The sequence below is a fragment of the Amblyomma maculatum genome, chromosome 4, assembly GCF_055883805.1.
Source record: "Amblyomma maculatum isolate TAMU_Amacu chromosome 4, ASM5588380v1, whole genome shotgun sequence".
In the NCBI taxonomy this organism is placed as follows: Eukaryota; Metazoa; Arthropoda; class Arachnida; order Ixodida; family Ixodidae; genus Amblyomma; species Amblyomma maculatum.
The window spans coordinates 162,119,148-162,133,619 of NC_139347.1; the positions used below are offsets into that span (position 1 = coordinate 162,119,148).

Consider the following 14,472-nt stretch of genomic DNA (forward strand, 5'->3'; position numbering starts at 1 on the left):
GAAATGGGAATCGAAATTCACCGATACCCTTGTATCCCGCGTCAGACACTACTCCTGGGCTATGATCGTACATTAGAGAGGATTGGTTAAAACAGGGCTTTCTAGCTGTTCCCAGTGGACTTTCACATAAGGCGGCAGCTTATGACTGTAGGATTGTGATTGCCTTTCAGCTGGAGTGAAGATTGCTGGAAAACGTATCAACAACCTTAGATATGCGGATGATACCACTTTAATGGCAGAAAGTGAAGTGGAACTCAAGAGACTTCTGATGCGCGTACAAGAAGAGAGTGAGAAGTTTGGGCTTAAACTGAACATTAAAAAGACAAAGATCATGGCGTCTTGCCCTATCAAGCCCTGGAGCATCAAGGGACAAGAAGTGGAAGCTGTGACAGATTTTCTCTTCTTGGGCTCCAAGATTACCTCGGAAGGAGACTGCAGCCATGAAATTAGGAGACGCCTGCTTCTGGGAAAGAGAGCAATGGTTAGCCTTGACCGCCTAGTAAAGAGCAGAGACATCAGTCTGCCAACCAAGATCCGTATAACTCGTGCTATGGTCTTTCCAGTTGTGATGTATGGATGCGAGAGTTGGACTGTGAAAAAGGCTGACCGCCGAAGAATTGACGCGTTTGAATTGTGGTGCTGGCGAAGACTCTTGAGAGTTCCTTGGACTGCCAGAAGATCAAATCAGTCAATATTGTCGACCATAAACCCTGACTGCTCATTGGAGGGTCAAATTCTAAAGTTAAAGCTCAGCTACTTTGGTCATCTGATGAGAAGAGAGGAGTCGCTGGAGAAAGATTTGATGTTGGGAAATGTTGAGGGTCGCCGGAGAAGGGGTAGGCAGCGAACGCGATGGTTAGATGGCATCCTCGAGGCACTGCAGATGAAGTTGTGTGATGTTAGGAAGATAGTAAGAGACCGGAATGCGTGGCGTGACATGGTCAATAGGGTCACGAAGAGTCGGACACGACTGAACGACTGAACTGAACTTGTGACATGAGACGCAAAAATGAGATCAGTGATTAAACCAATACAAGTGTTATTTCCTAACAAGCGTCAGTAAAGTGATCCGCTAACAAGAAACACTTTTACTGTCTCCATCATATTCTTCAATGAGGAACTTGAGTGTCCTCCTAAGCTTTTTTTTTTTTTTTTGCTTGTACAAGGTGTATCCCGTTTCTCTGAATACGAAGAGAGAGATTAAAATGAAAAATATTTATCAGTGCTTAGCAAAGATATCTACGGCGGTATGAAATTTTGCCATCGTGTTGGCTCAGAAATATTAATAAAACATTGTGCACTGCAGAGACAACTAGAACAAGTCAACGAACCGGGAGATAACAGAGCGCCGACTGAAGACATCGCCTGGTTAGCTTCTTGTGAGCCACAAAAAGAAAATTATAGGTATTGGCAATGTAATTCTGAGCACCCTCTATGCTCCACTATCTGCGGTTGTACAGTCGTCTTACTCCACTTCCCTTCAGCAAGCAGTCCGAAGGGCAGACCAGTCGCTATCTTAATAAAAGTTTAGACAGCAATTTTGTAAAATTTGGAGAGGCATAACGGGCAACATTGCAACTACTCTACAGACTGCGAGTTGAGAAAGCAAAGATCAATATTTCTACACCGCTACTCTGATAATAAGGTGGCAGCTCACAAGATATTTTTGAAGGAATAAGGATCAGAAATATTGGAAATAACATGCATCACCCCTCCTTGTTTTACACTATCACGGCATTTGTTGCATTGTCTTCACATAGGCTCCCGGAGCTATCTTTTTATACAGCCAGCAGAAGTGACTCATTTGAAATTTCAATTCTTAGTACCCTATACTTCTCGCTGCTCTTCACTATGAGTCTCCTGAAACGCAGTGAACTTCATGATTTTTACCCGCCGACAGCCGAAACAGCTTCGATAGCTAATGATCTACCGGCGTCCAACAATACAGACCGGAAGAAGAGACCTATAGTAGGGGTTCGAATAATTTGTCTCATGCGCGTTACGTATGTGGACGGCAAATGACCTTTACGTTTTGTAAATGCTGCACATACGTATTTGAGAAAAGTAACAGGGGAGCAAGATTTTTTTACTCCCTTTAGAGCAGTCCTTAGAGCACTGTAAAACTCCAAGGTATATATTATAATCTTAAGACTTGATGAAAACCGTATGACTGAGTGAACCTTATTTCTTGGTTACTTTTGGCAAGGGTGAATCTTCGATTGACCGCGTTATAAATGAAGGTTAGGCACTTCTGTAGGAGCGTTCATTTTTATTTTAGGCGCTAATTAAAAGAATTTGCTGCCAACTTTAGAAACATTAGAGTTGAGTATAGCTGTAAATTTCTCCATTGCTTTTACCTCTTGGTGGGCAACGTCCTGTATCCAGCTGTATGTCGTCAAGGGCCACGAGCCCACGGCCGAAGAACGCCTGTATCTTGAGCTGTAACAAGGATATTCGGGAAAATTTCAGAATAATTAGCAGCAGTCATGAGAATTAGCCAATATATAATGTCAGGCATATCTTGCAGAAATAGACTGCCAAGTTGCATTGGGATGTACCTGTACCAGTAATTACTGCGCTAACAATCAAAAGGCAGAGGTGTGTTGGAAGAAACAAACTACGTGAAGGGATGATTGTTCTGAACCTCCAAAAATTACGCTTGCCTTTCCGCGTATTGGCCGCCAAATTATCTGCATCAGTAGTAATAATGGCGTTGGCGGGGCTATTCAGTGCACGTAATACGCGCTTGCACGCCTGCAGGGCTCTTTCTCAGTGCCAGAAGATTAAGACATGACGGTAACTACGGTGGCAAGGTGGCCAGTATTGATTTCTACGCAATCAGAGGAACATCGCTACAAGCAGAAATACGAGAACAGGAACACCTGACCTCAGTACTCGAAAGCTTCTAATCTGAATCATTCGCGCAACCTCCTTTAAACTATTTTAATAACGAAACTACATTGCGCACTATGACGAGCTTTTATGTGTACCATGCGCTTATACGCATAATCCCCTTCGTAGCTTACTTGAAAACCTCAGGGCATATTTTATTGCAATTGAATAAACAAAGTTAGGAGGCGAAACACCATAAATATAGAAGGAAAAGTTATAATAGCTGAAATTTACAGCCTCTCTCGAAATGTCTCTTGACGTTGCAGAAACTGTTTCTTCAAACGTTTCTTAACGTTAAAGAGATGATCAAGAGCATTGCAGATAGCAAATTTCCTGGTTCCAAATAACATTTGCAATAGAACTTGGTCTCATTTATTTGTTAGGCAGGCGCGTAGAACGTTGGCGAATGTTGAAACAAATAGCGTTCATGACAAAACTAACAGCGCGAAAGGAACACGAATGACGGAATAAACGGTCTGCATCATCCTCTCCGTCCTTCCTGTTCTTTTCGCGCTATTTTTTTCTCCGCTAATTCCTCACAACTACAAGTTGTGGTTCGAAAAAGCAGTCTAGTTTTAGGAATTAAGGGGGCAAATATAAGCACAAAACAAGTTCAGGAGATATCCAGAAGCAGCAGTGGAAAAAGCGGTGCTACGAGCCATCTGAACATATCGACCGCCAACGTACAAAACAATTGATAGATATATGTCCGGTGTGCTTATGTCTAATAATCCTCAGATGGTGAATATGCAACGATTCATTCGCAGCAACCAGCCAGTCTCTGAAAAGAATCATGAACGTTTTAAATCTATGTTGTCAATACTTCTGCTGCTCTGTCAGGATGTTAAATTTTAAAACAAACTTTCGCGTGAGATTTGAAATGCCTGAATGCAAAGCGTTTTACTGAAAATATCACTCATTGTTGCTGTTTTACACAATAATGTGTGGAGTTAGAATCAGTTTGACGCATTTCTTTTAAATTGGAAGAGTTGTAAAACTGGTCCCAAATTTCGGCGCGTTGAGCGAAATTAGTTTTTTCTAGTGAAGTTTTTTAAGACCACGGAGTGCTGCGAAAGTTAGTGCGGTCACGCGCAAATTGACGTCACAATTCATTTCCATATCGGAAGTCTTCATGAGCCATGATTACTGGCGGCACCCGCTAATCATAACACCCTCACCTATGATATATGCGATATTTGTTTCGTTAGGCAGGGTGGAAAATGTTCAGCAAAATAAATTTTCGCATGAGACGCACCTTAAACTTTCCAGCAGGCCTTTTGAAATCGATCAACACGTGTTCCCAGCGGTGACTGGCTCGAGCGTTGGCGTCGAAGATGGCCCTCCCTTCTATGAACACTGCCAAGCTGTTGCAAACAAAAGTTAGGCATAAACCAAGATGCTCAAGACAGCAATACTACACAAAATTTGTATTTTTATTCTGTTTGTTTTGTTACTGCCTCTTAAATAAATATATTCGATACTGCAACAACTTTGCCAAATATCCATAATACCTTTACAACGAAACTTTTGCTGCAGAACAAAAAGAGAGGAAGGAATGGCTGCTTCTTATGAGGTTTTCGCTCATTTGTTCCCAATCCTCTCCCGTAACAACTATAAAGTTTAAAATTAAAATGCAGTATATGAGCCAGATGTGAATTCGACTAGCGTTTTAAATATTATCACTATAGCTTGCAGTTTGTTGTATTATTTTAAGCTTCATTCTCAGAATGGGCGGTTTCAAAACATTTCAGCGCAACTTACAAAAACATGCAGGCATGAAGCTATAATAGGTATTTGAACACACTATTTTGCTAAATGAATAGAAACTATTGTGCAAGCATATTTGTCTAGTTAGCACTGAGTTGCGGCCGAAAAGCAAGCACATACGGCCGGACAATTTTGCGCTGTCAATGAATCAAGCGTCGGGCGCACTCCGGCGCAGGCGATATGAAATATGATTCGCGCAAGGCGGAAAAGGTATTAACTCTCCCCTATAATTGTAAAGACATAGTAGATTCAATTGCCGGCTCGATATAAACATTTTCACATCTTGCCTGCTAGTAGGTCAAAGTTACTGTTCTAAAAGGGGGCTCTTTCATTATTACTTCATCGAGTAGAGATGTACAGCCTTTGTCAAAAATCTAGAGCCCAGGGGGTCTGCTTCTGAGCTGCGTAGTGGCGCTGATTTAGCATTATTGGAGGTCACGGCCATTGGAGAGGGTAGGGCAAAAATTCTTCCCATAAATATATTCGGAACAACAGTAAATCATTACAAGCCGCTGGAATTGGCTCAGAAGCATGCCGCATAGGCTCTACACTGCTGACAGAGACGGTGCAATAACATCAGATATGTATTTTTGAGAGTATGCAGACATGTCTATTCTGCGTAAATATGTTAATTTTTCTTAATTATTTCTATAATATGTACCCGCCCTTTTCATGATACTCACTGGTTATGCCTTGCGTGAACGGTAAACAGCCAGAGGCTGAGACAGGCGCCTTTGCTTGCATCGATGTCCAATTCGGCACTTTCCAAGCTCGCTACGGCAAATTCATTTTTATTGTTCGAGGCAAAAAGAAATCGGCCTATAGGAGAAAGAAGAGTAAAGATTTAGGGCAAAAGTCGGGTAACGCGCATCTGCAGAAAATCAATACAACTCAGCCTCTCAATGCATATGCTTTGAAGGTATATAGACACTTAAGTGACTTTACGTTTTTGTTCATGTTAATGATCCCAATTTAAGTTTGAATTTTTGTTCGCAACGTTCGGTATTCGTTTCAAGAGCGGAACATTGTCTATGACGCCAAAGTAAAAGCAGGTATCGTGAGGGGTTAAAAAACATTGACATAATCATTGCTTCTTGTTCCGTGATTGTTGTCCCTGAGGCAGTTCTAGGTTGGTTTTAAAGTTGCAGGGAATAAACTCTATGAAGGAGTTCGCAGTTTGTTCGCGCCTTACTTCGCCTATACCCAACTTTGACGCCATAGACATTGCCTGGTTGTTGAGACCGTACCAGAAATAGACGAGAAATGAAATTCGGGTATAAGTTGTATATCGGTCATAACCAAATAGCACGAGGCTATAAAAATACATACATCTCTTACGCGTTATCCCAAAAAATAAAATCCGTAATCAAATATTAGAAGTCTATATTCCTATAAAAGTAGCATCCAGTCAGTTTTCAATACGTCAGGTTGTGTTGGCAGCCCTATGAGTGATTCACCCATCGAATACTTTACCAGGGGCCAATAGCAGCGAAAATAATTGGAAATAAAAGTGCTCAGTTTAAAACGCACCTCTTCACATGTAATTCTTTCACTTCCTTCATGCAACTAGGCTTTCTTCGCAGCAGTAAATTGAATGCACACCTCCTTAGCATTTTGCAAAGCTCGCTCAACCAACGCTAAAGCTTGGAAGCACGGGATTAAGAATTGCTTACAAACTGCGAAACGAGCACGCACACACTCAGAGGCGCGAAATCTAAAACCGGACCCGCGATTTCAATAATTTTAAAGTCCAACGACCGCTATTCCCAGCCCCACTGATCCTCTAAAATGCACCTCGGAAGACTGCTGAAAGCTAAGCTAATTATACCTACTGAATCTATGTGAACAATTTTTCATATTCTATCTAAGCACCGATCTAAGTGCACATCTCCCTCCATGCTACGAATCTTCATCCACGGAGCACTTTGACACGAATAACGAGGCAGTGAAGAGTGATTATATCCGGAAAATACTTGATAAAAACAGACAATTGCAGGTATGTGAATAACCGCCTAAATATAATGGCTTGATGGGGGAGCTGCGTTCTACGGGCGACCAAAACATCAGGCGGAAGCTTAAGCTTAGGCTTAAATTTAGCGTGTATAATAGTGAAAGTCGGGCTAGTTGGCGGCTAGTATTAGAATGCATCATAAAACCGCGCAAAATACATGGGTCCTGTCACTTTCTTCTCTGTCCCTTGTCTTTTTGCACGGTTTCATTGTGCATTCTAATTAAAGTTAGCTTAATAGCGCGTTGAACGGAGTCTTTTCATTTTGCGAATATCTGCATTGAGAGACTAATAAGAAGCTTGAAGAAATGCAAAGCGTCTTTAAATTGTCTGGTCTCTGGGGAAAGGAAGTCGCAGTGACTGTCTCACTTCTCGATGAAGACCTGCGCTTACAATAAAGAGCATACGACTGTAAGTTCCCATGTTGGCGCTCTAAATCAGTATCGAAAACTAGCCTCTAAATTCACTAGCAGGTGGATGCCAAATTGAAAGCAAAATCCTAATGCAGCACCCTCAAACTTCATGCTTATGGTTGCGTCCTAGTTTTGATGGTAATAAATAACCTGCGCATTCTTACCGAAATGTTTTCCTCAATCCTATGTTTCGACAATGTCGAAGACCTTTTAACCAAAATAGGTGAATACGCCGACAAGGCAAATTTGTTGCCTCTATCGCGGGGCCGTCGTCCGACGCTTGTCGGTGATTTTTCAGTGCATTTTCAAAAGACGTAGCTGCGACTCCAGTAAGAAAACCCACGTGCATATGGAGAGTCAGCCATCGCAAACGTCTTCGAATCTGATTTTCCCAGAAGCATAACCCACTCCGAGCCACATATCCTCGATGTGTGGATACCTGTGCCTACTGACAACCCTGTTTGAGCGGCTGGCAACTACACATGCCGTGTGAAGGTGAGTTCCGTTTGCGCCGCACTTGTCAGTCAATGTAGCTCTGGGTTAAACTTTAAATAATTGAAGCGATCTGGGCTTCAAAGCGAGGGAAGTTATTTAGTTATACTTTCCTAATTCTTCCGAGCTCCATGACAACTGCGACAACTATGGTTTAACGTCTGCAGTATGGCTGTTGAGTATTTTCGAATTAATGGAAGATTTTCTGTCACATTTGCCAATTCTCACCTCTGTATGCCTTCACTGTGTGGTCGAAACGTGGAAAAACGGGAATTTTTTTCGATGGATCATTCAGAACCCATTGAATGGACACGCTCGTTCTGGTCCAGCCGCACATGGTTCCATCTTCGAATGTGCAGCGGGCTGAAATTGAAAATGACGGAAGCAAAATTTTACAGCGGAAAACAAGGATACATTCCTTATTCATTGGAGCGAATGGGTATAAGACTAGAGACTTTTGCGGTCGTATATATAGGAAGCATATTGCACCTGCTCTTGTAAAAATCTCTGTTAATGAATAGTAATAGGGAATATATATACATATATGTTGCGAAGAAACAGTTTCTCGGCCAGCCAGATTGAGGCCGAAGCGTAATTGTAATAAATGTTTCAATATGAAGCAATGTGCATTTCCACTATATATTGTGAGCACTGTGTGGCGCTTCATCGCACGGATGAACATGCTGCTTCATCTTCATCCTGCTCTCTCTAGTAGATATCGTCATCGCCGAGTGTGGTTCTCTACAGTGTGGGACCAGGGATTCAGGTCTCCAGTAAAACCTGATCCGCCAAGCCCGACCTTCGCGTTACCTTACAATATATATATATACTCTTGTTTGCTGTACAATTGCGTACATTCTACAATGGATGTTAGTGCAAAAGAAAGCGCTGTAGTGGAAATATACTAGTAAAACAAAGAATACTCACTAGGAGAATCCGAAGACGGCGGAGGTTTTACTTCTGAAAGAAAGAAAAAAAAAGATCTATATATGGTCACATTTCAGCAAGAATTGACAAGGATATCTGGGCACAGCAGTGCAACTGGCATCGCTAACTGTTAAATGATAGGGTCAATGCTTGATGTCTCTAGCTATTCTCACTTCTGTGTGTGTTCAGATTGATAGATCATAGTGAAATACTGAAGAATATTTGTATTGCCTGCTCGTGAAAGGAGATAAACCTTAAAGCCACATTGATACTAGAAAAACAAAATCAAAACTAGCCTTGATTAGTACAGTTAAAAACGAGGCGCACGCATGTGAGGTGCGTACGATACACGGTAGTGCTTGTGAATATAACAAATGAGTATACGGCCCTGGAAACAAACCATTACAATACATAACCAGGGCATATAGAACATAAACAGATCGCTCATTTCGGCGAACCCTGAAAAGCAAAAAAGACAGGCTTCGTCAAAACGAGCAGACGCAATATACTAGGCAAAGAACAGTCTCAATAAACAGACCACCGAGCTACTGCCAAATCTAGGGTTGGAAATAGTATTATGCATATATGAGTAATCTGATACGATGTGAAAAATGGAGCACAATAAGAGGAGCATAATACGAATGTAAACCTCATATACCAATTTTTGAAAAGTATTCGCACTGCACCGCACATGTACGTACAGTCGTGGACAAAAGTGGTATACTCCATGCGAGCCTCAACGATTGCATTTTTTAGGTGTAAAAAAAAAGTGCAACACAAAATTGCTTCGACAAGGTGAGATGGTAAGTATATCAAGAAGGGTACGTTATGCATATCTCAGAAATAACTGCTTCTCTGCGGGAAATATATGGCGGAAAGTTTTCTTGCAGCGCGTGGAGTATACAACTTTCGTCCACGGGGGTACGTGTCCAAGGACGATGAATACAAACGAACAAACAAATAAGAAATGTTTTATAAATTATTACTTGGTTCCTTCTTGCTTACATAAATGAGTACGCCTTTTATCAATAGTTTGGTGCTCGAGGTGTTTGTTTCTGAGCCACATAATTTGCCCCGTATTGTATGTGCTGTGGGATAAATTTATTGAAGGCAATATTTCTGTTCATTCGCCCCTTTGTAAAAGCTTCAGGATCTCGGCTAAATTAAATAAAAAAATCTGCTGCGCCCTAAAATGTTCTCAAAGGCTACCTTATTACCAAAATTAGGCCACGTGATTATTTTAGGCACTCATTTGCCCTTTAGTGAAAATGCGAATTCATGTAGCTCAAAATAAGTTCTGTTGGAAAGCTCATCAATACATGGCTGAACGCAGTGATACAGAAAGAGGACGACATATAAGCGCTGTATTTACTCTATAAGGTTAATGAACGCCACTCAGTTCTATTATAAGATGCCTCAAAGATCATTTTGTTATAATCATTTATCAAGACCATACGCCTTATACAACCCCAATTCAGGGAAATGGGCTGTCCAGTACCTCTCCAGTCGCAGGGGCCCTGAGCCACCTACGTTATCTCCACTAACTACTTATTCTCATCCGCTTGGACACCTTTCTGCTGTCTCATGCTGCGCTTGCGTTCTCTTGCAATCCAATATGTTACACTTGGCATGTGATTACCTTGTCTTCACATTACATGCCCTGCCCATGGCAAAATATTTGTAGACAATTCAAGCACTGCACTCTAATAGCCTTGACTACTCGGAACTATACTTTCGGGGGAGTACTAATGTTTTATTCATGTGATTTGGCGAAATAATTGTTTTATTTTCGACTATCCGTGTCCTTTCGTCTGTATAGTACCTGATCTGGAAGAGCGCCGAGCGTATATTGCGCATTCCATGAAATTCTCCATTTTCACGCCATGCCTCTGCTGTGCATTAAACAAGTTACGGTAAAATCCGCTGAATCAAGCATTACTATACACACGCCATTCGCAATTAGGCTGGTTGCAGTTTTCGAAAGATTGGACGGAGCATTATATGCAACAGCTGCGTCACAGTAGAGACAAGATTCATGCAGATAGCCGCCGTTTCGCATATGTATTTAGACTGATTAAGAACCTTATACGTGTATATCTCAGCCCACAGGTACATTAGTAGAACTATATTTTCAGCCAAAAGACGCTTCGAATGCCACTTTTGCGTGTTTACGATGAAATAAACACGCATAGTAATGCCTTTGAAGCAATGTGTAATTGGAAAATTTCGCTTACACTGTGTTTACGATGAAAATTATTCCCACGGTTTATGTCCGCTTGGCCGGGTAATCAATTTAAAAAAATGTCATGCCTTCCCCGCTTCGTGTTTAAAACAAATACCCAGGAATACTAATTTTGGGCTGCCAGTTTTGTCATTTGGCGCAATGTTGCACTTCCTATTGCACAACTTAAAAGTTCTGCGCAGCGGGTTGCTGCAGAAAGCAGGCTAGCACAATCTGGTGTTCGCATTTTAAACAACCTTATTTATGCCTTCGGGTCAAAAAAGAAAGCTCAAGCACATGCGGCCCACTGTCTTAACTGTTTTCCAGCGCTTAAAGGACGGTAATGGCCACCCATTTCAAATGAGCCGTCTGTATTACATCAAAGTGTAGGCTATCCGTTTTGCACACAAGTGCTGCGCTGTAAACAGTAGACCGACTGACGATCCAAATTTTTTTCTGTGAGAAAATGCCGGTACCTGGCTGCGATGTTGTTACTTTAACCGCTGAGATGGCCATCGCTCCTTTTGCTCCGTCACCTCGCTCCACCCACACTGCCAGCTGGCAGTTTGTGCCCCGCTTAAGCTTCACGTTCGCGGTCGTCCAGGCCTTGACTTCGTCCAACTCTCGAGCCAGCTGCACATCGGCGGTGCCATCATTTCCGTAACAGGATACGGATAGGTTTGCCGAAGTAATATCTGCAAAGGATTAAGGAGCATACCAAATCCTAGGTGAGTCACTTGCCAGACATAAGTCTCAATAGTTGAATGCCTGACGCAGACACAGTTTTACTGGAGAAAACCCGGGCATTTTCCATCGTTACTTATTCTATAGGCGCTGCAGCACAGCTTCGTAAAGATTTCTTGTAGTGCTGCGCTGTAAAATTCCAAGCATCATTTTCTTGCATGCACCGACGAATTGGTTCTTTTGCAGAAGGTGTCACTCGGCTTATGCCCCAGGGTCTGTAGGTTTCATATCCTGCCGCAGCATAGATATCACATATTTTATTTGAAAAATAAAGCACAATAGTAATGTTAACTGCGATGACCTTGTTTAGCCCTAGGAAAAGTAAACGTTACGAAGCGGTTCATTCTACACAAAATAACATTCTGTTGTGTACAATATAAAATAACAGGAAACAAAAAGCTGCTAGTAAAACATGAGAGCAATGTGGTGAGTATATTATACCTGATACGCAAGAAATTCCCTCGGCACATACGCAGTCACAAAAAATTGAGCTTTCGTCCCCCGCGATCCGATTATTGAATTTCATCGATCAAGACAGCGTTGAGCCATTCAGTTCCGGCTGTAAACGAGATATCTTTTTGATTTTTAGCGTGTAATGTGCTGCAACATTCATTTCCTTCTGGGTTCTCGAGAAAGTGTCTCAACATATCTTCAGGGAAAAAAAATAACCACGCTGCTCTTTAAATATAAAATAATATCAGAAGGTTATTCGCGATGAAAATCAGTACACGACAGATATTTTAAGGTCGCCATTTTGGTTGCCGAGTTGAAGGCAATTTGCAAGTTTGTAAGAACACTTTAGGCAGACCACATGGAACTGGCCTTGGGTAACGTTTTTAGATATCCCTGTAAGGAAGCTCCCTAATTGCAGGGTGTACCATAGCCCTTGTAAAATATATTGTGAAAAATTTTATTCTACAATGGTGAGCGCCTAAAGCCTGTATGTGAAGTGTGACTTTCTTTCTGCTCAAAATTTGGAACAATAAGATATTGATCTCCAAATCTGTAATTACGATTTAAATTCATTCAATTTATATGCTGCAGCAGCATTCTCCCGCTAGATGGAGTGTGGCGCCTTTCACAGAGCGCCATCAAGGTCCGGACGATGCACCAACTCTCTCGTAGTTAATCAATGATTTTACAAGCCATTGAAGGCCTAGCATTTTAGTTTAAAGGTACGTAAGCAGACACGAACAAAAGAAAGCAAAAAGACCGAGGTGCTCAGCCGTGTTGCCTTTCTTGTGTCCGTGTGTGTTTTCGTGCCTTTTACCTAAGACTCTCGCCAATTTATTCACCTTCGCATTCACGCTGGTCCCACCTGTCCCTATCGTTGCCCATCGCTGGTGCGCAGGACGCGTCCCGTAACACGATGTGCATAAGCCCTGATATGTATCCGCTGCGCTAACGTAACTTATGTTAAGTGGCTTATGTCCTTGCAGCCGCTGTTGGCGTAGGCCAGCAAATGCCGAAACCGTGGATCCCACAAATAAATTTTAGGCGGTACACCGATTTAAAGACGATGTTGAAGACTTTTAGGGAGTCATTCTTGCCTCTTTGGTGCCCCGTCGGAGACGGTCTTTGCAACGACTTATTCGATGCCACAAATGAGAGATTAAACTTGAGTTTTCATATATACAGAAATTTGCAAGTCTAGCTGTTGGAACAAATGTAAGGCAGAAGGCTAGAGCGAAAGATATAAACAGCTTGAACTTGCTACGGCCAAGAAAGACCCTTACTCGCCACAGCCGCAGATGCATAGCATTTTACTGTAGCCCAGAACGACGGACTGGTAGCTCGGGTTGGCTATAAGTCCTCGGGGTCGAGCCCCCATTTTGAAAATTTTCAATCGCCACGAGCGTTATAATTGCTGGTTCGTGGTTGCATGTAATTCCTGCTTAACCTAAACAGAACCCGCTTTCCACAAGACACATACATATAAGCATTACAATATCAGCAAAAGTTGCGAGTGTCCAGCCAAAGTCACGAGTCCCCCCAGTACGTTTGGCAGTGTGAGCAAAACTCCCTCTCACTGTACAAAGCAGAAAAGAGAGCACAAAATACAAAATACTGCATGCTGCCCACATTCAACTTGCGGTTCTAGCGTTAGGACACTTACAGTTGATGAGCAGCGTCGTTTCCCACAGCCGACCGCCGCCGTCTAGTACCCCGCTTTTCCTAGATGAAAGAGTGGTGTAGCGGTCGTACACGCGCCTGTCGCAGCGTCTCCTGTATTTGCTGCTCGCAACCATGCTTCCCAAGGCACTGGACAACACCGTCTTTCTGTGCTCGACGTTTCCTTGAACAGACCTATGACGATCAGGTCGCGTCGGCTCGTGTGTGCGGCCTACGGTCAGCACACACAAAGCCGCTGACTGGCAGTAACCTCGCGGCACTTGGCCTATAATAGCTTTCCGTGCTTTACATGGCTATAAGCGCTGCTAGCCCGCTCTTATGCTACAGAAAAAACTGCCATAAAGAGCTGGGTACGTAGCCGCTTGATTATTCCGGCCTCCCGGGCCGGTCCGTTGTGTCCCGTCGGTCTCATACGTCTCACGTAACTTCCTGTCAACTTCGACTACATCTGCTTTTCCTTGGAAGCCATCTGTAATTCGAAGATAGCGCGTGTATTGTGCCTACCCGAGCTCCACTTCCCCGTCGCATTCGCCCTCATGCCAAGAATTTATGGGAATTGTTTTCTTTATTTTGCTTATTCTAAGTCTTTTAAGGTCAACGCTGTTGCTTTGTTATCGCTTTCTGCGTCGGTGTAAGACTTTATTTCATGGGTGAGTACAATCGCAATACTTGCATTATATATTCAATCGTTTCTTGGGGAAGCCGCACACAAAAAAAGGGAGAATCGCACTCTTTAAGAATACCCTGTTAATTCGTATCTAAATTACTTTTTTTTTCAAATTTTCTTTTCAACGTCAGAATATAACAAGCGTTGAGGTGCCGGCTAGTTGGTATAACATTTTGGAATAACAGCGCGAAGGACGAGGACAAAGATA

The 14,472-nt window shown here is 42.5% G+C and overlaps 1 protein-coding gene across 1 annotated transcript in view; it reads right to left on the reverse strand.

Moving 5' to 3' along the window:
• Positions 1 to 14,472, reverse strand: part of LOC146193380 (MAM and LDL-receptor class A domain-containing protein 1-like) — a 205,173-nt gene that overhangs the window by 123,282 nt on the left and 67,419 nt on the right. The window contains exons 21-26 of the mRNA XM_084600534.1: positions 11,197 to 11,415; positions 8,500 to 8,532; positions 7,801 to 7,935; positions 5,343 to 5,478; positions 4,148 to 4,256; positions 2,358 to 2,439 (exon numbers count right to left, since the gene is read on the reverse strand). Coding sequence (XP_084456660.1) covers positions 2,358 to 2,439; positions 4,148 to 4,256; positions 5,343 to 5,478; positions 7,801 to 7,935; positions 8,500 to 8,532; positions 11,197 to 11,415 — 714 coding nt within the window. The remainder of the gene's footprint in view (positions 1 to 2,357; positions 2,440 to 4,147; positions 4,257 to 5,342; positions 5,479 to 7,800; positions 7,936 to 8,499; positions 8,533 to 11,196; positions 11,416 to 14,472) is intronic.